General features: G+C 52.6%; 1 protein-coding gene across 1 annotated transcript in view; it reads left to right on the top strand.

Moving 5' to 3' along the window:
* LOC119962280 (collagen alpha-1(XVIII) chain-like) overlaps positions 1-22,668 on the top strand; it is a 126,211-nt gene extending 103,543 nt beyond the window's left edge. Inside the window, exons 33-36 of the mRNA XM_038790268.1 lie at positions 14,307-14,648; positions 16,283-16,480; positions 17,899-18,014; positions 19,501-22,668. Of these exons, the coding sequence (XP_038646196.1) occupies positions 14,307-14,648; positions 16,283-16,480; positions 17,899-18,014; positions 19,501-19,714 (870 nt within the window). The 3' untranslated portion in view covers positions 19,715-22,668. The remainder of the gene's footprint in view (positions 1-14,306; positions 14,649-16,282; positions 16,481-17,898; positions 18,015-19,500) is intronic.
* The last annotated feature ends 1,469 nt before the right edge of the window (positions 22,669-24,137 follow it).

Genomic DNA, 24,137 nt, shown 5'->3' with positions numbered 1-24,137 from the left:
CCCTCAGTACTGACCCTCTGACAGTGCAGCACTCCCTCAGTACTGACCCTCTGACAGTGCAGCACGCCCTCAGTACTGACCCTCTGATAGTGCAGCACTCCCTCAGTACTGACCCTCTGACAGTGCAGCACTCCCTCAGTACTGACCCTCTGATAGTACAGCACTCCCTCAGTACTGACCCTCTGATAGTGCAGCACTCCCTCAGTACTGACCCTCTGACAGTGCGGCACTCCCTCAGTACTGACCCTCTGACAGTGCGGCACTCCCTCAGTACTGACCCTCTGACAGTGCAGCACTCCCTCAGTACTGACCCCCTGACAGTGCAGCACTCCCTCAGTACTGACCCTCTGACAGTGTGGCACTTCCTCAGTACTGACCCTCTGACAATGCAGCACTCCCTCAGTACTGACCCTCTGACAGTGCAGCACTCCCTCAGCACTGACCCTCTGACAGTGTGGCACTTCCTCAGTACTGACCCTCTGACAATGCAGCACTCCCTCAGTACTGACCCTCTGACAATGCAGCACTCCCTCAGTACTGACCCTCTGACAATGCAGCGCTCCCTCAGTACTGACCCTCTGACAATGCAGCACTCCCTCAGTACTGACCCTCTGACAGTGCAGCACGCCCTCAGTACTGACCCTCTGACAGTGCAGCGCTCCCTCAGTACTGACCCTCTGACAGTGCAGCGCTCCCTCAGTACTGACCCTCTGACAGTGCAGCGCTCCCTCAGTACTGACCCTCTGACAGTGCAGCACTTCCTCAGTACTGACCCTCTGATAGTGCAGCACTCCCTCAGTACTGACCCTCTGACAGTGCAGCACGCCCTCAGTACTGACCCTCTGATAGTGCAGCACTCCCTCAGTACTGACCCTCTGACAGTGCAGCACTCCCTCAGTACTGACCCTCTGATAGTACAGCACTCCCTCAGTACTGACCCTCTGATAGTGCAGCACTCCCTCAGTACTGACCCTCTGACAGTGCAGCACTCCCTCAGTACTGACCCTCTGACAGGGCGGCACTCCCTCAGTACTGACCCTCTGACAGTGCAGCACTCCCTCAGTACTGACCCTCTGACAGTGCAGCACGCCCTCAATACTGACCCTCTGACAGTGCAGCACTTCCTCAGTACTGACCCTCTGACAGTGCAGCACTCCCTCAGTACTGACCCTCTGACAGTGCAGCCCTCCCTCAGTACTGACCCTCTGATAGTGCAGCACGCCCTCAGTACTGACCCTCTGACAGTGCAGCACTCCCTCAGTACTGACCCTCTGACAGTGCAGCACGCCCTCAGTACTGACCCTCTGACAGTGCAGCACTTCCTCAGTACTGACCCTCTGACAGTGCAGCACTCCCTCAGTACTGACCCTCTGACAGTGCAGCACTTCCTCAGTACTGACCCTCTGATAGTGCAGCACTCCCTCAGTACTGACCCTCTGACAGTGCAGCACTCCCTCAGTACTGACCCTCTGACAGTGCAGCACTTCCTCAGTACTGACCCTCTGACAGTGCAGCACTCCCTCAGTACTGACCCTCTGACAGTGCAGCACTTCCTCAGTACTGACCCTCTGATAGTGCAGCACTCCCTCAGTACTGACCCTCTGACAGTGCAGCACTCCCTCAGTACTGACCCTCTGACAGTGCAGCACTCCCTCAGTACTGACCCTCTGACAGTGCAGCACTCCCTCAGTACTGACCCTCTGACAATGCAGCACTCCCTCAGTACTGACCCTCTGACAGTGCTGCACTTCCTCAGTACTGACCCTCTGACAGTGCCGCACTCCCTCAGTACTGACCCTCTGACAGTGCCGCACTCCCTCAGTACTGACCCTCTGACAGTGCAGCACTCCCTCAGTACTGACCCTCTGACAGTGCAGCACTCCCTCAGTACTGACCCTCTGACAGTGCAGCACTCCCTCAGTACTGACCCTCTGACACTGCAGCACTCCCTCAGTACTGACCCTCTGACAGTGCAGCACTCCCTCAGTACTGACCCTCTGACAGTGCAGTGCTCCCTCAGTACTGACCCTCTGATAGTGCAGCACTCCCTCAGTACTGACCCTCTGATAGTGCAGCACTCCCTCAGTACTGACCCTCTGACAGTGCAGTGCTCCCTCAGTACTGACCCTCTGATAGTGCAGCACTTCCTCAGTACTGACCCTCTGACAGTGCAGCACTCCCTCAGTACTGACCCTCTGACAGTGCAGCACTCCCTCAGTACTGACCCTCTGATAGTGCAGCACGCCCTCAGTACTGACCCTCTGATAGTGCAGCACGCCCTCAGTACTGACCCTCTGATAGTGCAGCACTCCCTCAGTACTGACCCTCTGACAGTGCAGCACTTCCTCAGTACTGACCCTCTGACAGTGCAGCACTCCCTCAGTACTGACCCTCTGACAGTGCAGCACTCCCTCAGTACTGACCCTCTGACAGTGCAGCACTCCCTCAGTACTGACCCTCTGACAGTGCAGCACTCCCCTCAGTACTGACCCTCTGACAGTGCAGCACTCCCTCAGTACTGACCCTCTGACAGTGCAGCACGCCCTCAGTACTGACCCTCTGACAATGCAGCACTTCCTCAGTACTGACCCTCTGACAGTGCAGTGCTCCCTCAGTACTGACCCTCTGACAGTGCAGCACTTCCTCAGTACTGACCCTCTGACAGTGCAGCACTCCCTCAGTACTGACCCTCTGACAGTGCAGCACTCCCTCAGTACTGACCCTCTGACAGTGCAGCACTCCCTCAGTACTGACCCTCTGACAGTGCAGCACTCCCTCAGTACTGACCCTCTGACAGTGCAGTGCTCCCTCAGTACTGACCCTCTGATAGTGCAGCACTCCCTCAGTACTGACCCTCTGATAGTGCAGCACTCCCTCAGTACTGACCCTCTGACAGTGCAGTGCTCCCTCAGTACTGACCCTCTGATAGTGCAGCACTTCCTCAGTACTGACCCTCTGACAGTGCAGCACTCCCTCAGTACTGACCCTCTGACAGTGCAGCACTCCCTCAGTACTGACCCTCTGATAGTGCAGCACGCCCTCAGTACTGACCCTCTGATAGTGCAGCACGCCCTCAGTACTGACCCTCTGATAGTGCAGCACTCCCTCAGTACTGACCCTCTGACAGTGCAGCACTTCCTCAGTACTGACCCTCTGACAGTGCAGCACTCCCTCAGTACTGACCCTCTGACAGTGCAGCACTCCCTCAGTACTGACCCTCTGACAGTGCAGCACTCCCTCAGTACTGACCCTCTGACAGTGCAGCACTCCCTCAGTACTGACCCTCTGACAGTGCAGCACTCCCTCAGTACTGACCCTCTGACAGTGCAGCACGCCCTCAGTACTGACCCTCTGACAATGCAGCACTTCCTCAGTACTGACCCTCTGACAGTGCAGTGCTCCCTCAGTACTGACCCTCTGACAGTGCAGCACTTCCTCAGTACTGACCCTCTGACAGTGCAGCACTCCCTCAGTACTGACCCTCTGACAGTGCAGCACTCCCTCAGTACTGACCCTCTGACAGTGCAGCACTCCCTCAGTACTGCCCCTCTGACAGTGCTGTACTCCCTCAGTACTGACCCTCTGACAATGCAGCACTTCCTCAGTACTGACCCTCTGACAGTGCAGCACTCCCTCAGTACTGACCCTCTGACAGTGCAGCACTCCCTCAGTACTGACCCTCTGACAGTGCAGCACTCCCTCAGTACTGACCCTCTGACAGTGCAGCACTCCCTCAGTACAGACCCCCTCTGACAGTGCAGCACTCCCTCAGTACTGACCCTCTGATAGTGCAGCACTCCCTCAGTACTGACCCTCTGACAGTGCAGCACTCCCTCAGTACTGACCCTCTGACAGTGCAGCACTCCCTCAGTACAGACCCCCTCTGACAGTGCAGCACTCCCTCAGTACTGACCCTCTGACAGTGCAGTGCTCCCTCAGTACTGACCCTCTGACAGTGCAGTGCTCCCTCAGCACTGACCCTCTGACAGTGCAGCACTCCCTCAGTACTGACCCTCTGATAGTGCAGCACTTCCTCAGTACTGACCCTCTGATAGTGCAGCACTCCCTCAGTACTGACCCTCTGATAGTGCAGCACTTCCTCAGTACTGACCCTCTGACAGTGCAGCACTTCCTCAGTACTGACCCTCTGACAGTGCAGCACTCCCTCAGTACTGACCCTCTGATAGTGCAGCACTCCCTCAGTACTGCCCCTCTGACAGTGCAGCACTCCCTCAGTACTGACCCTCTGATAGTGCAGCACTTCCTCAGTACTGCCCCTCTGACAGTGCAGCACTCCCTCAGTACTGACCCTCTGATAGTGCAGCACTTCCTCAGTACTGACCCTCTGATAGTGCAGCACTTCCTCAGTACTGACCCTCTGATAGTGCAGCACTTCCTCAGTACTGACCCTCTGATAGTGCAGCACTTCCTCAGTACTGACCCTCTGATAGTGCAGCACTCCCTCAGTACTGACCCTCTGATAGTGCAGCACTCCCTCAGTACTGACCCTCTGACAGTGCAGCACTCCCTCAGTACTGACCCTCTGACAGTGCAGCACTCCCTCAGTACTGACCCTCTGACAGTGCAGCACTTCCTCAGTACTGACCCTCTGATAGTGCAGCACTTCCTCAGTACTGACCCTCTGATAGTGCAGCACGCCCTCAGTACTGACCCCCTGATAGTGCAGCACTCCCTCAGCACTGACCCTCTGACAGTGCAGCACTTCCTCAGTACTGACCCTCTGATAGTGCAGCACTTCCTCAGTACTGACCCTCTGATAGTGCAGCACTCCCTCAGTACTGACCCTCTGACAGTGCAGCACTCCCTCAGTACTGACCCTCTGACAGTGCAGCACTCCCTCAGTACAGACCCCCTCTGACAGTGCAACACTCCCTCAGTACTGACCCTCTGACAGTGCAGCACTCCCTCAGTACTGACCCTCTGACAGTGCAGCACTCCCTCAGTACTGACCCACTGATAGTGCAGCACTTCCTCACTACTGACCCTCTGATAGTGCAGCACTTCCTCAGTACTGACCCTCTGATAGTGCAGCACTTCCTCAGTACTGACCCTCTGATAGTGCAGCACTTCCTCAGTACTGACCCTCTGATAGTGCAGCACTCCCTCAGTACTGACCCTCTGATAGTGCAGCACTTCCTCAGTACTGACCCTCTGATAGTGCAGCACTTCCTCAGTACTGACCCTCTGATAGTGCAGCACTCCCTCAGTACTGACCCTCTGATAGTGCAGCACTCCCTCAGTACTGACCCTCTGACAGTGCAGCACTCCCTCAGTACTGACCCTCTGACAGTGCAGCACTCCCTCAGTACTGACCCTCTGACAGTGCAGCACTTCCTCAGTACTGACCCTCTGATAGTGCAGCACTTCCTCAGTACTGACCCTCTGATAGTGCAGCACGCCCTCAGTACTGACCCCCTGATAGTGCAGCACTCCCTCAGCACTGACCCTCTGACAGTGCAGCACTTCCTCAGTACTGACCCTCTGATAGTGCAGCACTTCCTCAGTACTGACCCTCTGATAGTGCAGCACTCCCTCAGTACTGACCCTCTGACAGTGCAGCACTCCCTCAGTACTGACCCTCTGACAGTGCAGCACTCCCTCAGTACAGACCCCCTCTGACAGTGCAGCACTCCCTCAGTACTGACCCTCTGACAGTGCAGCACTCCCTCAGTACTGACCCTCTGACAGTGCAGCACTCCCTCAGTACTGACCCTCTGACAGTGCAGCACTCCCTCAGTACTGACCCTCTGATAGTGCCGCACTCCCTCAGTACTGACCCTCTGACAGTGCAGCACTCCCTCAGTACTGACCCTCTGATAGTGCAGCACTCCCTCAGTACTGACCCTCTGACAGTGCAGCACTCCCTCAGTACTGACCCTCTGACAGTGCAGCACTCCCTCAGCACTGACCCTCTGACAGTGCAGCACTCCCTCAGTACTGACCCCCTGATAGTGCAGCACTCCCTCAGCACTGACCCTCTGATAGTGCAGCACTTCCTCAGTACTGACCCTCTGATAGTGCAGCACTCCCTCAGTACTGACCCTCTGATAGTGCAGCACTCCCTCAGTACTGACCCTCTGACAGTGCAGCACTTCCTCAGTACTGACCCTCTGACAGTGCAGCACGCCCTCAGTATTGACCCTCTGATAGTGCAGCACTCCCTCAGCACTGACCCTCTGATAGTGCAGCACGCCCTCAGTATTGACCCCCTGACAGTGCAGCACGCCCTCAGTACTGACCCTCTGATAGTGCAGCACGCCCTCAGTACTGACCCTCTGACAGTGCAGCACTCCCTCAGTACTGACCCTCTGACAGTGCAGCACGCCCTCAGTACTGACCCTCTGATAGTGCAGCACTCCCTCAGTACTGCCCCTCTGACAGTGCAGCACTCCCTCAGTACTGACCCTCTGATAGTGCAGCACTCCCTCAGTACTGACCCTCTGACAGTGCAGCACTTCCTCAGTACTGACCCTCTGATAGTGCAGCACTTCCTCAGTACTGACCCTCTGACAGTGCAGCACTCCCTCAGTACTGACCCTCTGATAGTGCAGCACTCCCTCAGTACTGACCCTCTGATAGTGCAGCACGCCCTCAGTACTGACCCTCTGATAGTGCAGCACGCCCTCAGTATTGACCCTCTGATAGTGCAGCACTCCCTCAGTACTGACCCTCTGACAGTGCAGTGCTCCCTCAGCACTGACCCTCTGACAGTGCAGCACTTCCTCAGTACTGACCCCCTGACAGTGCAGCACTCCCTCAGTACTGACCCTCTGACAGTGCAGCACTCCCTCAGTACTGACCCTCTGATAGTGCAGCACTTCCTCAGTACTGACCCTCTGATAGTGCAGCACGCCCTCAGTACTGACCCTCTGATAGTGCAGCACTTCCTCAGTACTGACCCTCTGACAGTGCGGCACTCCCTCAGTACTGACCCTCTGACAGTGCAGCACTTCCTCAGCACTGACCCTCTGATAGTGCAGCACTTCCTCAGTACTGACCCTCTGACAATGCAGCACTTCCTCAGTACTGACCCTCTGACAGTGCAGCACTCCCTCAGTACTGACCCTCTGATAGTGCAGCACTCCCTCAGTACTGACCCTCTGACAGTGCAGCACACCCTCAGTACTGACCCTCTGACAGTGCAGCACTTCCTCAGTATTGACCCTCTGATAGTGCAGCACTTCCTCAGTACTGACCCTCTGACAGTGCAGCACTCCCTCAGTACTGACCCTCTGACAGTGCAGCACTCCCTCAGTACTGACCCTCTGATAGTGCAGCACTCCCTCAGTACTGACCCTCTGATAGTGCAGCACTCCCTCAGTACTGACCCTCTGACAGTGCAGCACACCCTCAGTACTGACCCTCTGACAGTGCAGCACTTCCTCAGTATTGACCCTCTGACAGTGCAGCACTCCCTCAGTACTGACCCTCTGATAGTGCAGCACTCCCTCAGTACTGACTCTCTGACAGTGCAGCACTCCCTCAGTACTGACCCTCTGACAGTGCAGCACGCCCTCAGTATTGACCCTCTGACAGTGCAGCACTCCCTCAGTACTGACTCTCTGACAGTGCAGCACTCCCTCAGTCCTGACCCTCTGACAGTGCAGCACGCCCTCAGTACTGACCCTCTGACAGTGCAGCACTTCCTCAGTATTGACCCTCTGACAGTGCAGCACTCCCTCAGTACTGACCCTCTGATAGTGCAGCACGCCCTCAGTACTGACCCTCTGATAGTGCAGCACTCCCTCAGTACTGACCCTCTGACAGTGCAGCACTCCCTCAGTACTGACCCTCTGACAGTGCAGCACTCCCTCAGTACTGACCCTCTGACAGTGCAGCACTTCCTCAGTACTGACCCTCTGATAGTGCAGCACTTCCTCAGTACTGACCCTCTGATAGTGCAGCACGCCCTCAGTACTGACCCCCTGATAGTGCAGCACTCCCTCAGCACTGACCCTCTGACAGTGCAGCACTTCCTCAGTACTGACCCTCTGATAGTGCAGCACTTCCTCAGTACTGACCCTCTGATAGTGCAGCACTCCCTCAGTACTGACCCTCTGACAGTGCAGCACTCCCTCAGTACTGACCCTCTGACAGTGCAGCACTCCCTCAGTACAGACCCCCTCTGACAGTGCAGCACTCCCTCAGTACTGACCCTCTGACAGTGCAGCACTCCCTCAGTACTGACCCTCTGACAGTGCAGCACTCCCTCAGTACTGACCCTCTGACAGTGCAGCACTCCCTCAGTACTGACCCTCTGATAGTGCCGCACTCCCTCAGTACTGACCCTCTGACAGTGCAGCACTCCCTCAGTACTGACCCTCTGATAGTGCAGCACTCCCTCAGTACTGACCCTCTGACAGTGCAGCACTCCCTCAGTACTGACCCTCTGACAGTGCAGCACTCCCTCAGCACTGACCCTCTGACAGTGCAGCACTCCCTCAGTACTGACCCCCTGATAGTGCAGCACTCCCTCAGCACTGACCCTCTGATAGTGCAGCACTTCCTCAGTACTGACCCTCTGATAGTGCAGCACTCCCTCAGTACTGACCCTCTGATAGTGCAGCACTCCCTCAGTACTGACCCTCTGACAGTGCAGCACTTCCTCAGTACTGACCCTCTGACAGTGCAGCACGCCCTCAGTATTGACCCTCTGATAGTGCAGCACTCCCTCAGCACTGACCCTCTGATAGTGCAGCACGCCCTCAGTATTGACCCCCTGACAGTGCAGCACGCCCTCAGTACTGACCCTCTGATAGTGCAGCACGCCCTCAGTACTGACCCTCTGACAGTGCAGCACTCCCTCAGTACTGACCCTCTGACAGTGCAGCACGCCCTCAGTACTGACCCTCTGATAGTGCAGCACTCCCTCAGTACTGCCCCTCTGACAGTGCAGCACTCCCTCAGTACTGACCCTCTGATAGTGCAGCACTCCCTCAGTACTGACCCTCTGACAGTGCAGCACTTCCTCAGTACTGACCCTCTGATAGTGCAGCACTTCCTCAGTACTGACCCTCTGACAGTGCAGCACTCCCTCAGTACTGACCCTCTGATAGTGCAGCACTCCCTCAGTACTGACCCTCTGATAGTGCAGCACGCCCTCAGTACTGACCCTCTGATAGTGCAGCACGCCCTCAGTATTGACCCTCTGATAGTGCAGCACTCCCTCAGTACTGACCCTCTGACAGTGCAGTGCTCCCTCAGCACTGACCCTCTGACAGTGCAGCACTTCCTCAGTACTGACCCCCTGACAGTGCAGCACTCCCTCAGTACTGACCCTCTGACAGTGCAGCACTCCCTCAGTACTGACCCTCTGATAGTGCAGCACTTCCTCAGTACTGACCCTCTGATAGTGCAGCACGCCCTCAGTACTGACCCTCTGATAGTGCAGCACTTCCTCAGTACTGACCCTCTGACAGTGCGGCACTCCCTCAGTACTGACCCTCTGACAGTGCAGCACTTCCTCAGCACTGACCCTCTGATAGTGCAGCACTTCCTCAGTACTGACCCTCTGACAATGCAGCACTTCCTCAGTACTGACCCTCTGACAGTGCAGCACTCCCTCAGTACTGACCCTCTGATAGTGCAGCACTCCCTCAGTACTGACCCTCTGACAGTGCAGCACACCCTCAGTACTGACCCTCTGACAGTGCAGCACTTCCTCAGTATTGACCCTCTGATAGTGCAGCACTTCCTCAGTACTGACCCTCTGACAGTGCAGCACTCCCTCAGTACTGACCCTCTGACAGTGCAGCACTCCCTCAGTACTGACCCTCTGATAGTGCAGCACTCCCTCAGTACTGACCCTCTGATAGTGCAGCACTCCCTCAGTACTGACCCTCTGACAGTGCAGCACACTCCTCAGTACTGACCCTCTGACAGTGCAGCACTTCCTCAGTATTGACCCTCTGACAGTGCAGCACTCCCTCAGTACTGACCCTCTGATAGTGCAGCACTCCCTCAGTACTGACTCTCTGACAGTGCAGCACTCCCTCAGTACTGACCCTCTGACAGTGCAGCACGCCCTCAGTATTGACCCTCTGACAGTGCAGCACTCCCTCAGTACTGACTCTCTGACAGTGCAGCACTCCCTCAGTACTGACCCTCTGACAGTGCAGCACGCCCTCAGTACTGACCCTCTGACAGTGCAGCACTTCCTCAGTATTGACCCTCTGACAGTGCAGCACTCCCTCAGTACTGACCCTCTGATAGTGCAGCACGCCCTCAGTACTGACCCTCTGATAGTGCAGCACTCCCTCAGTACTGACCCTCTGACAGTGCAGCACGCCCTCAGTACTGATCCCCTGACAGTGCAGCACGCCCTCAGTACTGACCCTCTGACAGTGCAGCACTCCCTCAGTACTGACCCTCTGACAGTGCAGCACGCCCTCAGTACTGATCCCCTGACAGTGCAGCACGCCCTCAGTACTGATCCCCTGACAGTGCAGCACGCCCTCAGTACTGACCCCCTGACAGTGCAGCACGCCCTCAGTACTGATCCCCTGACAGTGCAGCACGCCCTCAGTACTGACCCCCTGACAGTGCAGCACTTCCTCAGTACTGATCCCCTGACAGTGCAGCACGCCCTCAGTACTGATCCCCTGACAGTGCAGCACGCCCTCAGTACTGACCCTCTGATAGTGCAGCACTTCCTCAGTACTGACCCTCTGACAGTGCAGCACTTCCTCAGTACTGACCCTCTGACAGTGCAGCACTCCCTTAGTACTGACCCTCTGATAGTGCAGCACTTCCTCAGTACTGACCCTCTGACAGTGCAGCACGCCCTCAGTACTGACCCTCTGATAGTGCAGCACTCCCTCAGTACTGACCCTCTGACAGTGCAGCACTTCCTCAGTACTGACCCTCTGACAGTGCAGCACTCCCTCAGTACTGATCCCCTGACAGTGCAGCACTCCCTCAGTACTGATCCCCTGACAGTGCAGCACTCCCTCTGTACTGATCCCCTGACAGTGCAGCACGCCCTCAGTACTGACCCTCTGATAGTGCAGCACGCCCTCAGTACTGACCCTCTGACAGTGCAGCACTTCCTCAGTACTGACCCTCTGACAGTGCAGCACTCCCTCAGTACTGACCCTCTGATAGTGCAGCACTCCCTCAGCACTGATCCCCTGACAGTGCAGCACGCCCTCAGTACTGACCCTCTGATAGTGCAGCACTCCCTCAGTACTGTCCCTCTGATAGTGCAGCACGCCCTCAGTACTGATCCCCTGACAGTGCAGCACGCCCTCAGTACTGACCCTCTGATAGTGCAGCACGCCCTCAGTACTGACCCTCTGATAGTGCAGCACTTCCTCAGTACTGACCCTCTGACAGTGCAGCACGCCCTCAGTACTGACCCTCTGACAGTGCAGCACTCCCTCAGTACTGACCCTCTGACAGTGCAGCACTCCCTCAGTACTGACCCTCTGACAGTGCAGCACGCCCTCAGTACTGACCCTCAGACAGTGTGGCACTCCCTCAGTACTGACCCTCTGACAGTGCAGCACTCCCTCAGTACTGACCCTCTGACAGTGCGGCACTCCCTCAGTACTGACCCTCTGACAGTGCGGCACTCCCTCAGTACTGACCCTCAGACAGCGTGGCACTCCCTCAGTACTGACCCTCTGACAGTGCGGCACTCCCTCAGTACTGACCCTCAGACAGCGTGGCACCCCCTCAGTACTGACCCTCTGACAGTGCGGCACTCCCTCAGTACTGACCCTCTGACAGCGTGGCACTCCCTCAGTACTGACCCTCTGACAGTGCGGCACTCCCTCAGTACTGACCCTCTGACAGTGCGGCACTCCCTCAGTACTGATCCCCTGACTGTGCAGCACTCCCTCAGTACTGACCCTCTGATAGTGCAGCACTCCCTCAGTACTGACCCTCTGACAGTGCAGCACGCCCTCAGTACTGACCCTCTGACAGTGCGGCACTCCCTCAGTACTGACCCTCAGACAGCGTGGCACTCCCTCAGTACTGATCCCCTGACTGTGCAGCACTCCCTCAGTACTGACCCTCTGACAGTGCAGCACTCCCTCAGTACTGATCCCCTGACAGTGCAGCACGCCCTCAGTACTGACCCTCTGACAGTGCAGCACTCCCTCAGTACTGACCCTCTGACAGTGCAGCACTCCCTCAGTACTGACCCTCTGATAGTGTAGCACGCCCTCAGTACTGACCCTCTGACAGTGCAGCACTCCCTCAGTACTGATCCCCTGACAGTGCAGCACGCCCTCAGTACTGACCCTCTGATAGTGCAGCACTTCCTCAGTACTGACCCTCTGATAGTGCAGCACGCCCTCAGTACTGACCCTCTGATAGTGCAGCACTCCCTCAGTACTGACCCTCTGATAGTGCAGCACGCCCTCAGTACTGACCCTCTGACAGTGCGGCACTCCCTCAGTACTGACCCTCAGACAGCGTGGCACTCCCTCAGTACTGATCCCCTGACAGTGCAGCACGCCCTCAGTACTGACCCTCTGACAGTGCAGCACTCCCTCAGTACTGACCCTCTGACAGTGCGGCACTCCCTCAGTACTGACCCTCTGACAGTGCAGCACTCCCTCAGTACTGACCCTCTGATAGTGCAGCACTCCCTCAGTACTGACCCTCTGATAGTGTAGCACGCCCTCAGTACTGACCCTCTGACAGTGCAGCACTCCCTCAGTACTGATCCCCTGACAGTGCAGCACGCCCTCAGTACTGACCCTCTGATAGTGCAGCACTTCCTCAGTACTGACCCTCTGATAGTGCAGCACGCCCTCAGTACTGACCCTCTGATAGTGCAGCACGCCCTCAGTACTGACCCTCTGATAGTGCAGCACGCCCTCAGTACTGACCCTCTGATAGTGCAGCACGCCCTCAGTACTGACCCTCTGATAGTGCAGCACGCCCTCAGTACTGACCCTCTGATAGTGCAGCACTCCCTCAGTACTGATCCCCTGACAGTGCAGCACTCCCTCAGTACTGATCCCCTGACAGTGCAGCACGCCCTCAGTACTGACCCTCTGATAGTGCAGCACTCCCTCAGTACTGACCCTCTGATAGTGCAGCACGCCCTCAGTACTGACCCTCTGATAGTGCAGCACGCCCTCAGTACTGACCCTCTGATAGTGCAGCACGCCCTCAGCACTGACCCTCTGATAGTGCAGCACTTCCTCAGTACTGACCCTCTGATAGTGCAGCACGCCCTCAGTACTGACCCTCTGATAGTGTAGCACGCCCTCAGTACTGACCCTCTGATAGTGCAGCACGCCCTCAGTACTGACCCTCTGATAGTGCAGCACGCCCTCAGTACTGACCCTCTGATAGTGCAGCACGCCCTCAGTACTGACCCTCTGATAGTGTAGCACGCCCTCAGTACTGACCCTCTGATAGTGCAGCACGCCCTCAGTACTGACCCTCTGATAGTGCAGCACGCCCTCAGTACTGACCCTCTGATAGTGCAGCACGCCCTCAGTACTGACCCTCTGATAGTGCAGCACTCCCTCAGTACTGATCCCCTGACAGTGCAGCACTCCCTCAGTACTGATCCCCTGACAGTGCAGCACGCCCTCAGTACTGACCCTCTGATAGTGCAGCACTCCCTCAGTACTGACCCTCTGATAGTGCAGCACGCCCTCAGTACTGACCCTCTGATAGTGCAGCACGCCCTCAGCACTGACCCTCTGATAGTGCAGCACTTCCTCAGTACTGACCCTCTGATAGTGCAGCACGCCCTCAGTACTGACCCTCTGATAGTGTAGCACGCCCTCAGTACTGACCCTCTGACAGTGCAGCACTTCCTCAGTACTGATCCCCTGACAGTGCAGCACGCCCTCAGTACTGACCCTCTGACAGTGCGGCACTCCCTCAGTACTGACCCTCTGACAGTGTGGCACTCCCTCAGTACTGACCCTCTGACAGTGTGGCACTCCCTCAGTACTGACCCTCTGACAGTGCAGCACTCCCTCAGTACTGCAGTGGAGTGTGAGCCAAGATCCTGCGCTCAAGCCTCTGAACCCAAATCTGAGAAAACGCAGAGAGAAACCCAGTATCTGGAGCCTGACATTAGCCATGACTGAAAAACCCAGGGAGTGAAACTGACAGAAAGCAAGAGAAGTGCGACTTTAATTGACGCTGTGAGAGCATGTTAAAAAAATATTGTCCCAAAAACCTTCAGCTCAAAAATGAGTATGGCTATCTTTGTTCAGACTGAGTCATGGCTGCAAACGCTGTGTCCGGCCTTCCATAACACTGCATCTGGAATCTAGTCCCGGGTTATTTCTTTGTTTCTCTGACAGGAAAACAATGTGGAAGCAGTGGGGTCGCCGCCGGTGGTGCAGTACACAACAGAGGAGGAGTCTGCGCAAAAGGTGGAGGAGACGGTTCAGGAGAACCCGCCCCCGGAGCCTCGTGTCCCCGAGCCAGTGCGTCCAAGGGAGAACGAACGCCACAGACCAGTGCACCGCCGTCCAGAGCTGCCGAACCAAAACCACAACCACCACCAGACTGTCGCGAGATGGCTTACCACCCAGGCCCCACACCGCACAGCAGCCCCACCAAGGCATAACCACCATGACTCTGCCCTTCGACCCAATGTCGTCCCCTCTGGCCATGCGGAGAGCCTGCATGGAGTGCCAATGGTAAGTGGGTCTCTCTGAAGCCATTACACTGGGGAGTAGGCGGGTAACGTAGTTGATCCAGTTACATTCCAAAAACCTGCCAATGTCTTTATATATGTACTCCTGTTACTCTATTTATTCTCAAAGACCACTTTGAACTGAACAAATGGCCAGATCAACTGTTTTTATTGGTTGAGGTTGAGAGACAGTGGCGTAGCGATAATGTCACTGGATTCATAATCCAGAGGCCAGTGTCGACTATCATGTATGGCCTTGTAGGGCAGCACGGTGGCGCAGTGGGTTAGCCCTGCTGCCTCACGGCTCCGAGGTCCCAGGTTTGATCCCGGCTCTGGGTCCCTGTCCGGGTGGAGTTTGCACATTCTCCCCGTGTTTGCGTGGGTTTCGCCCCCACAACCCAAAGATGTGCGGGTTAGGTGGATTGGCCATGCTAAATTGCCCGTAGTGTGCTAATAAAAGTAAGGTTAAGGGGGGGTTGTTGGGTTACGGGTATAGGGTGGATACGTGGGTTTGAGTAGGGTGATCATGGCTCGGCACAACATTGAGGGCCGAAAGGCCTGTTCTGTGCTGTACTGTTCTATGTTCTATGTGCAGGGTAGGTGGATTGGCCACGCTAAATTGCCCTTAATTTGAAAAAAATAATTGGGTACTCTAAATTTATTTTTTTTAAATGTATGACCTTGTAATTCTGACCCTCCCTCTAAACTTCTGAGTTTGTAAAGAAATAACTCCCATTTGTACAGCACCATTTCAACATCCTCAGAATGCTTTCCAGATAATGAGGTGCAGTCACTGGTGTATGTAGGGAACATGGCAGCCAGCCTCTGTACAGCAGGATCCCACAAACTAGCGATAAATGAGCCAATAATCTGTCTTTTAGTATTGTTGGCTGAATGATGTATATATTAGTCAGGACCAAGCTCGTACCAATGTGGTTGACTCTTAACTGCCCTTGAAAGTGTGCAAACGATTGTGTTAAAAGTACAGAGATCCCACAGTCACCACCTTCCTGGGGCAGCTAGAAACTTTTACAGATGCACCATAGAAAGCATCCTATCTGGCTGCATCACAGCCTGGTATGGCAACTGCACGGCCCAAGACCGCAGGAAACTACAGAGAGTTGTGAACACAGACCAGTCTATCACGCAAACCCGCCTCCAATCCAATGGCTCTACCCCCACACCTCCCGCTGCCTTGGGAAAGCGGGCAGCATAATCAAAGACCCCTCCCACCCGGTCTAGTCTCTCTTCCAACCTCTTCCATCATGCAGGAGATACAAAAGTCTGAGAACATACACTAACAGGTTCAAAAACAGCTTCTTCCCCGCTGTTAGCAGACTCTTGAATGACCCTCTAATGGACTGATCTCACACATCTTCTCTATGAGTAGTACTACACTCCGCATGCTTCACCCGATGCCTGTCTACATTGTGTATTTATGTATGTCCTATGTTTTGTTCAAGCATGGAATGATTTGTCTGGACTGTACGCAGAACAATACTTTTCACTATACCTCGGTGCACGTGATTATAAATTAAATCCAAAATCCAATGGGCAACTTTGATGGTAATTAATACCCAATGTGAAAGATGTGAATGTTTGCACCAAAACTCACGCTCTGTGCTTTTCTGTCTGCAGCTCCACCTCATGGCTCTCAACACTCCTCTCTCAGGCAACATGCAGGGTATCCGGGGGGTTGACTTCCAGTGCTTTCAGCAGGCACGTGGGATGGGCCTGATGGGGACGTTCAGGGGTTTCCTCTCGTCCAGGCTCCAGGACCTGTACAGTGTTGTGCGCCGTGCTGACCGACACACTGTTCCCATCGTAAACAGCAAGGTAAGCTCGGTCAAAGCGGTAGATTTTAAATGCCCCCTAGTTTTCGAGTCTCCTATCTGTGAAAATAGTTTATCTTTATCTACCATGGTTTTTCCTGTTAATATCTGGAATATTGACTTGAGTGTTAAAATCTTACAATTGGGGAGAGTGAGACCAAGAGGCTGAGGGGGTTTAGGGAAAGAATTACAGAACTTTGGGGGGGGGGGGGTCCAGGTAACTAAACGCATGGCAACCGATCACGGAAGGGTTTGAAAACCAGGTTGAGAATTTTAAAATCAAGACATTGCTTGACCGGGAGCCAATATAGGTCAGAGGTGAGAGGATAATGGGATTCAGTGTAAATTAGGAAATAGGCAGCAGAGCTTTGGATGTCCTCAAATAGAGGATAGAATGTGGGAGAGCAGCCGGGCGTGCGTTAGAATAGTTGAGTCTCGAGGTAAGGAAGGGTTTCAGCAGCGAATCAGTGAAGGCAAGGGTGGAGTTGAACAACACTGGCGGTGGGATTCCCTGTTCCCACTACTTGGATTTCTTATCGAAGACACCCCAGGCTGCTGGAAAACCCCGGACTTGGATGCGCTGCCGGTGAAAAAAGAGAATCCCAACAGCCATAGAATCCCGGCCATGGAGGTGGGTATAGGTAGGATTTGGCCGCCTTATGTAGGTAGTCACCTCTTTGATGCCCTTTGCTGGTGAGTCCTTAGCCACTGAAATGCTGCTCAGGTTTTCCCAGTTGCGATGGGCTGAATGGCCTCCTCCTATTTAATGACTCTTCCTGAGCTGTTGCGCAATTTGTTTACTACGCGGTGAGATGCATTGCAAATTAATGATACTGTAAAAGTCAATGGTTGGATCTGCTTTAACATGCAACAAAAAATTGCATTTACCAAGCACGTTTAGTGTAATAAATCGCCCCATGAGAATGCTATCAAACAAAACTTGACATTGAGCCACATATGGGGTGTTATGAGGGGAGGTCACCAAATACTTGAGCAAAGGGATGGGGCGTCTTAAAAGTAGAAATGAGAGGTGGAGTGGTGTGGGGAGAGAATTGTGGACTCAGGGCCGGGGCAATGGACAGACATGGCCGCCGATGGGGCAGCGATGAAAATAACTGGCGTGCGAGAGGCATGAATCGGAGGAATGGGGAAGGTTGGCGGAGATTAAAGAGATGGGGAACGGACAAGACCATAGAGATTTGAAAACAAAGACGAGAATGTTAAAATCAATGTAGTTTGGAATCCTCTGTACGTCAATGTACTCCAAATGGAGTCAAATGCAGACCTATAAACCTCCAAGAGGGACAGAGTGAAATAACTGAGTGTGGAATCACTGAGAAAAATGAACATAATTAGATGGTAAAGCTGCTGGGGAACTGTGAGGGGTAGAAATGAATGAAAATGTGTGCTGTTTGTTCCCAGGGACAGGTACTGTTTGATAGCTGGAGCTCGCTCTTCTCTGGATCTCAAGCTCGCTTCAAACCCAACACCCCGATCTATTCCTTTGATGGACGTGATGTGCTTCAAGACCATGCCTGGTAGGTGGCCAGCGACTTTGGTCTGTGTATCATTGCCAAAATGGTTCGAAGGTACACAGTGCTGGAAGGAAACAGTTGTTGGCACTGCTGCCTCACGGTGCCAGGCACCCAAATTTAATTCCAGCTGTGGGCGACTGTGGAATTTGCACTTTCTCCCCGTTTCTGCGTGTGTTTCCTCCGGGTGCTCCGGTTTCCTCCCAAAAACCGAAGACATGCAGGTTAAGTGGATTGGCCATGCTAAAGTGCCCCTTCGTGTCCAGAGGTTAGATTGGGTTATGGGGATAGAGCTGGGATGTGGGCCTGGGTAGGATGCTATTCAGAGGGTTGGTGTAGACCCAATGGGCCGAATGGCCTCCTTCTGCACTATAGGTATTCTATGAATATAGATAGTGTAGAATCAAAGGAGGATATCTATGAGGAGGCAGGTGACAAGAAGCTTGGGCTTTAAGGAGTGAGGTGCTTGAGTGAAAGAATTTGCGAAACACCCCGGAGGATGAAACCAAGGCAACAATGGCGGATGAGAGAGAATGCTGTTGCTCATGAGGCCAGAGGCCTAAGATAGGCAGGTCATCATTGCCGGAGAAGGATATAGCCCAGGGGTGGGCAAACTACAGCCCGCGGGCCGCATGCGGCCCGCCAAAGGTATTTCTGCGGCCCACCAAGTCATTAAAAAAAAAATTTTAAAAATTAAAAAAAAAAAAAAATTTAAAAACAAAATTTTTTTTTAAAGGTTAATGGGTGGGGGGGCTGTTGGGTTACTTACTGGTATAGGGTGGATACGTTGACTTGAGTAGGGTGATCATTGCTTGGCACAACGTCGAGGGCCGAAGGGCCTGTTCTGTGCTGTACTGTTCTATGTTCTATATGAGGCGCCCAGAATCATAACCGGGTGACGTAATTATTTTACTTAATATACTATGCGGCCCTTTGTGAATTGTGAATTTCTGAATGCGGCCCTTGCACGGAAAAGTTTGCCCACCCCTGATATAGCCGCAGTGGTGACAGTTTAGCTTGCAAAACCTTTGGTTTGTATGGCATCTTTCAATCCCTCAGGACATCCCAGATCACCTTTGTTCCAACAAAATAGTGTAGCCATTGCGGAGCACACTCTGCTTTGGGTCAAAGTCCCATACCAGAGACCTGAGCATGAAAATCATGCATGGCTCTTCAGTACAAGAATAGGCCCCAGGTCTCTTCTGAAATAATGCCATTCCTTCTACGGCACTGCATCCTATCCCCCATACATCCTATACGCCCACCTGGGAGAGAAATTTGGTGTCTCACCTGAAAGACGTCACCTCTGACAGTGCAGCACTGGGAACGTTGGCTTAGATTTTGTCTTTAACTCTCTGGTGTGGAACCTGAATCCCCAACATCCTGACCGAGGTGAGCGTGCCCCAGTACACCAAAGAATTCTCACTTTCCTGTGGTCATTTTATCGACTGACATTTCTATCTTGCTTTCCTTCCTACCCCAAATTTCTCAGGCCTGAGAAGTTCATCTGGCACGGTTCGGACTCCAAAGGGCGTCGTCTGTCGGAGAATTACTGTGGGGCCTGGAGGGAAGCTCGGGCCGACATGACCGGCATGGCCTCTTCCCTACTAAACGGCCAGCTGCTTGAACAGAGGCCCAGCCACTGCTCCAGTTCCTTCATCATCCTGTGCATCGAGAACAGCTACCTGCCTCACGCTCGGAAATAAACGCCCGTGCTCTCTCGCTCTCCGCCACTCCCCCCGGACCCCAACAATACCTCTGTTCCTTGAAGAGCGGCTGCTCCTCTCGCCGCGCCAGTGATGAAAGTTAATTTTATGTACAGTTGTAATTTTTTGAAACGATTTAAGAATGGAAGCGAAGAAAAGGCCAAAGAGATCGGTTTTCAGTAAATAAACAAGTGAATATCGCTGGCAGCGAAGTCCCAGCATGCACTGGGAGGATCCTTGGAAGCTCCTCAGACAATGCAGATCTCCATTGTGTACATGTAACGGTTAATATTTGTATATGGAATGTTTGTGCGTACAAGTGTATTTTTTTTATTTGATACCTCTGAAAGTTAGCCACATTTCAACCTGTGTAATTTACTCCCAATTATTCTGTAGTATCGTTCAAGAGTATTTTTTACAAAACTGAATGTGCTTTCTTTGTTTTTCCCAAAGTTTTTAAAAATAAACTTAGAGTACCCTATTCTTTTTTTTCCAATTCAGGGGCAATTTAGAGTGGCCAATCCACCTAACCTGCACATCTTTGGGTTTGTGGGGGTGAGACCCTCACAGACACGGGGAGAATGTGCCAACTCCACATGGACAGTGACTCAGGGCCGGGATTGAACCCGAGTCTTCAGCGCCGTTGAGGCAGCAGTGTTAACCACTGTGCCACCGCACCGCCCCTTTATTTTTCCCAAAGTTGCTATTAAATTTCCATGGACTGATCTAGGATATTCTTGTTTTCAAAAAAATATATCAGTTGAGAATCTCAATCACAAATGGTCGTCTTCCACTCCTTGCTTCAGACCCACACGCACAAGGGTGGCGGTGCAACATGAAAGGAGGCCTCGCTTTCCCCATTGGGCCTAGCTGCTTGTCGTTGGTTCCCGTATGCCCTGAAGCTGCTCCAATGTCGGGGACATGACACATTTGCATGGCCTTTCACCCGAGATTATATATTGCCCTCCGCCCCATGTGCAGAGAGAGGGAGGCGGAAATGACTGAAAAGTGAAGTTCTCGGCTGCAAGCCATCAAATGCCTCATCCCCCCCCCCCCCCCCCATCACATTTGGAAAAGTGTGTGGGGAATTGGAGCACAGGTCCAGAGGAGCTTTGTCAGTAGAAGGGGATGGGTTGGAGACTCTGACTTAGCTCGATCGATCCCAACCCTGGCCGCCTACCCACCTGTAGACACTGATGGAGTGCTGAGGATTAGGGATGCTGTAGTTGTGTCCCAGGGGTCGAAAGGAGATGGAATCAATGGTAGGGAGGACTATGTTGAAGACAACCAGAGGAGAGGGGCAAGGCAGTGATCATAATGGGACAGGAGAGGAGATTCATTCCGGCTAGCTCATTTTGTCCATTCAGCAAAGGTGCAAAGAGTCTCCAGCTGAGTCCGTCCGCTTGAAAATTAGGCCTTAAAAACAAAGAAATTTGAGCCTGAATCATTACAGCGCATACATGCATGCATGCAATGAAGCCTTGTAGGCCACTTCTAAAGTCTTTAATCTATTTTCCAATTCATAGATGTATGTTTTCAGCTATCATTCCAGGTAGATCATGTTGTTTAAAAAATAAAACTCCCAGGCCAAACAAAATGTAACTGATGAGGCAATGTGCCCAAATAGGACTCATTTTTCTAAATTTGAAGAGATGGATTGTTGTCCCATCACCCCCCACTCGGATGATTCCTGGACCGCCTTCAGAGATCTGTCCCACACACGTGTGTGGTAAAGGTGCAAGTGTGTTTGTGTGTGTGTGTGAGAAAAATGCCAAATTCCTGAGTGGAGGAACTGGAGAGGCAATTAATTGATAGAAAGTTGCATAATGGCAGGAGGCCCTTCTGGCCTACTGTGTCTTTACTAGTCCCCCATCCTGACAACTCCCTCCCCATTTCTCTGCGTCTCTCCTCTAGATATTTTTCTAATGAATTTGAATTTATGATCCTTTTGTAAAGGTGAAAGATTTGTGAAGGAATATTCTAATTGTATTATCATCAACACCTAGCACACATCAGTCAGCACATGTTTTAGTCAATTTTCTGCTTATCCATTTCATAAATGGAGGGATGATAGTTGAGAAATTCAAACACATCACCCGACTCTGAGATAACTGCCAGTAAAGTTTTGGTTTGGGTCAATTCGCCAACTCTAATGAGTCCATTCCTAGAGGTTTCATCACCTGATGTATTGTCTCCCGACCTTCCACCCCACACATCCGCCATTGACCACCCAACATGTCTATTGTCATGGCACCCTGCCTTCCTGGACCATTCAGAAAGTGCGTAGGCACTTCCTGGCCCAACTGGATGAGTCATTACTTTGGTCAACAGCTCTCTTTGTTCCCCTTTATGACCGATAAATATCCAAGAGGAGAATGAGGCAGCCAACAAGATGGTTGGGTGGGTGTGTTTGCTCATCTCGTCTCTAACAGAGATTATGTTTCTGTTCCAATGTTTGCAAAGCAGTAACAGTTAAGTCATTGAATGTTCACTTTGTGTCTGTGTTTGGTGAATGAATTTCATTTTGGCATAAGGCAAATAAAACATAATTGCTTTGGAAATCCCAGCAGAAAATCGACAAATTTGGAGCTTGTTCCTTGCAATGTAAGCAATTTTTAAAAACTGCCCCAGTGTCCTGCCTCCCACCACTTGGCACTGATCCCTTGAGCCAAAGGGCCCGGATTGTAAACATGCTAACTGGTTATCTGAGGCCACGGGGGCTGATTTGGAGAAATGAGTCGTGCCCATTTTTCTTGGCTGCACTGGATGCAACATTTAATCTCGCAAGAGTATGCACTGTATATCAAAAAACAATCTTTTTACTAACTGCAAAGATGCTGCGATTAAAATCTGTGAACATGAGCGAGCACATTCTGTAGCTTTCTGTAACCTTGATGCTCTGTAAACACTTCTTGCAAAGTACCGAATAAAGATTATGAAAGTCCTCTTTTAAATCTTATCTCTCATGTGTTTTATTTTGGGAGGAAGCATTTGATACCAGTAACTTTGCCAGCTTAATTCTCCTTTTGTCGTATCTTCTGAAAACAAGGCCTATCTTAACACATTTTGTGTTATCTGTTTATGTAGTAATGATGTGTGCTTTTCTTTAAAAAAAGATTTTATTCTCATCAATCCTGTATTCTATCATTTGGCATCCCTGCTGATACTCCCCATTTAGCACTGTCAGAGGTGCTGTCTTTCCAAGGAGACACAAGGCCCCAGCCTCCTACGCAGATGGGCGTAAGAGATCTGGGGGTCATTTGTCAAAGTAAAGCAGGAACTGTCGCCAATATTTTGCCCCTCAACCAACAGATTCTGTGATATAATTGCACCCAGTGCTGGCCATTATACTTTAACAAGAATGTGAGAGTCCTTGAGAAGGTAGTGAGAGTCCTTGAGAGGGTTATAACGGTCCTTGAGGGAGTCGTGAGGGTTCTTGAGAGGATAGTGAAGTTCCTTGATGGGGTAGTGTGAGTCTTTGAGAGGGTTGTGAGGGTCCTTGTGGAAGTAGTGAGGGGGCACTGAGGGTCCTTGGGGTAGGGAGAGCCCTTGGAGTACTGAGGGTCCTTGAGACAATAGTGAGGGTCCTTGAGAGAGTGCAGAGGAGATTTACCACAGTGGATCCGGGGATGAGGGGATTTTAGCTCCAAGATTTGGGTTGGAGAAGCTGGAGTTGTTTTCCTTGGGAGCAAAGGAATTGAGAGGCGATTTCATGGAGGTGGACAAGATTGGGAGAGGCTTGGATGAGATAGATGAAGGAAAGCTAGGGCGGCATGTGGCGCAAGGATAGCACTGGGACTGCGGCACTGAGGACCCGGGTTTGAATCGCGGCCCTGGGTCACTGTGTGGAGTTTGCACATTTTCCCCATGTCTGCGTGGGTCTCGCCCCCACAACCCAAAGATGTGCAGGGTAGGTGGATTGGCCACGCTAAATTGCCCCTTAATTGGAAAAAAAAATAGTTGGATACTCTAAATTTAATTTTTAAAAAGAAAGAAAAGCTGTTTCCATTGGCTGATGATACAAGGACCAGGGGATCACAGATTGTAATTAATTACTTTTGGAGATTTCATGAGGAAAACAAGGGATTAATTTGCAGGGGATCTACAGGAGTTACATGTTGGTGGCTAATTCCAAAATATCTCTGCCCCAGGAGAACACCTCTTCCTGGACTGATTCTCCATTCTGAGTCCTGATTGGTTACCCAGACCAGGTGACACATAGTCCGCTGTGTTGCCATTAAGATACAATCACCACAGAGATTTATGGTTTGGGGCCAAAGATGGGGGGTGGAGTGGATGGGCAGATGACCTTTTCTACGCAGCGAGTGGTAATGACCTGGAACCCGCTGCCCACCAAGGTGGTGAAAGGTGAGACGATCAAAAGGAAGTCCTACGGGGACGTGAGGTTGGATAAACCTAACGG

The sequence above is a fragment of the Scyliorhinus canicula genome, chromosome 2, assembly GCF_902713615.1.
Source record: "Scyliorhinus canicula chromosome 2, sScyCan1.1, whole genome shotgun sequence".
Classification (NCBI taxonomy): Eukaryota; Metazoa; Chordata; class Chondrichthyes; order Carcharhiniformes; family Scyliorhinidae; genus Scyliorhinus; species Scyliorhinus canicula.
Note: the sequence above shows the minus strand (reverse complement) of the source record. Positions and strands in the feature narration are given on the sequence as shown.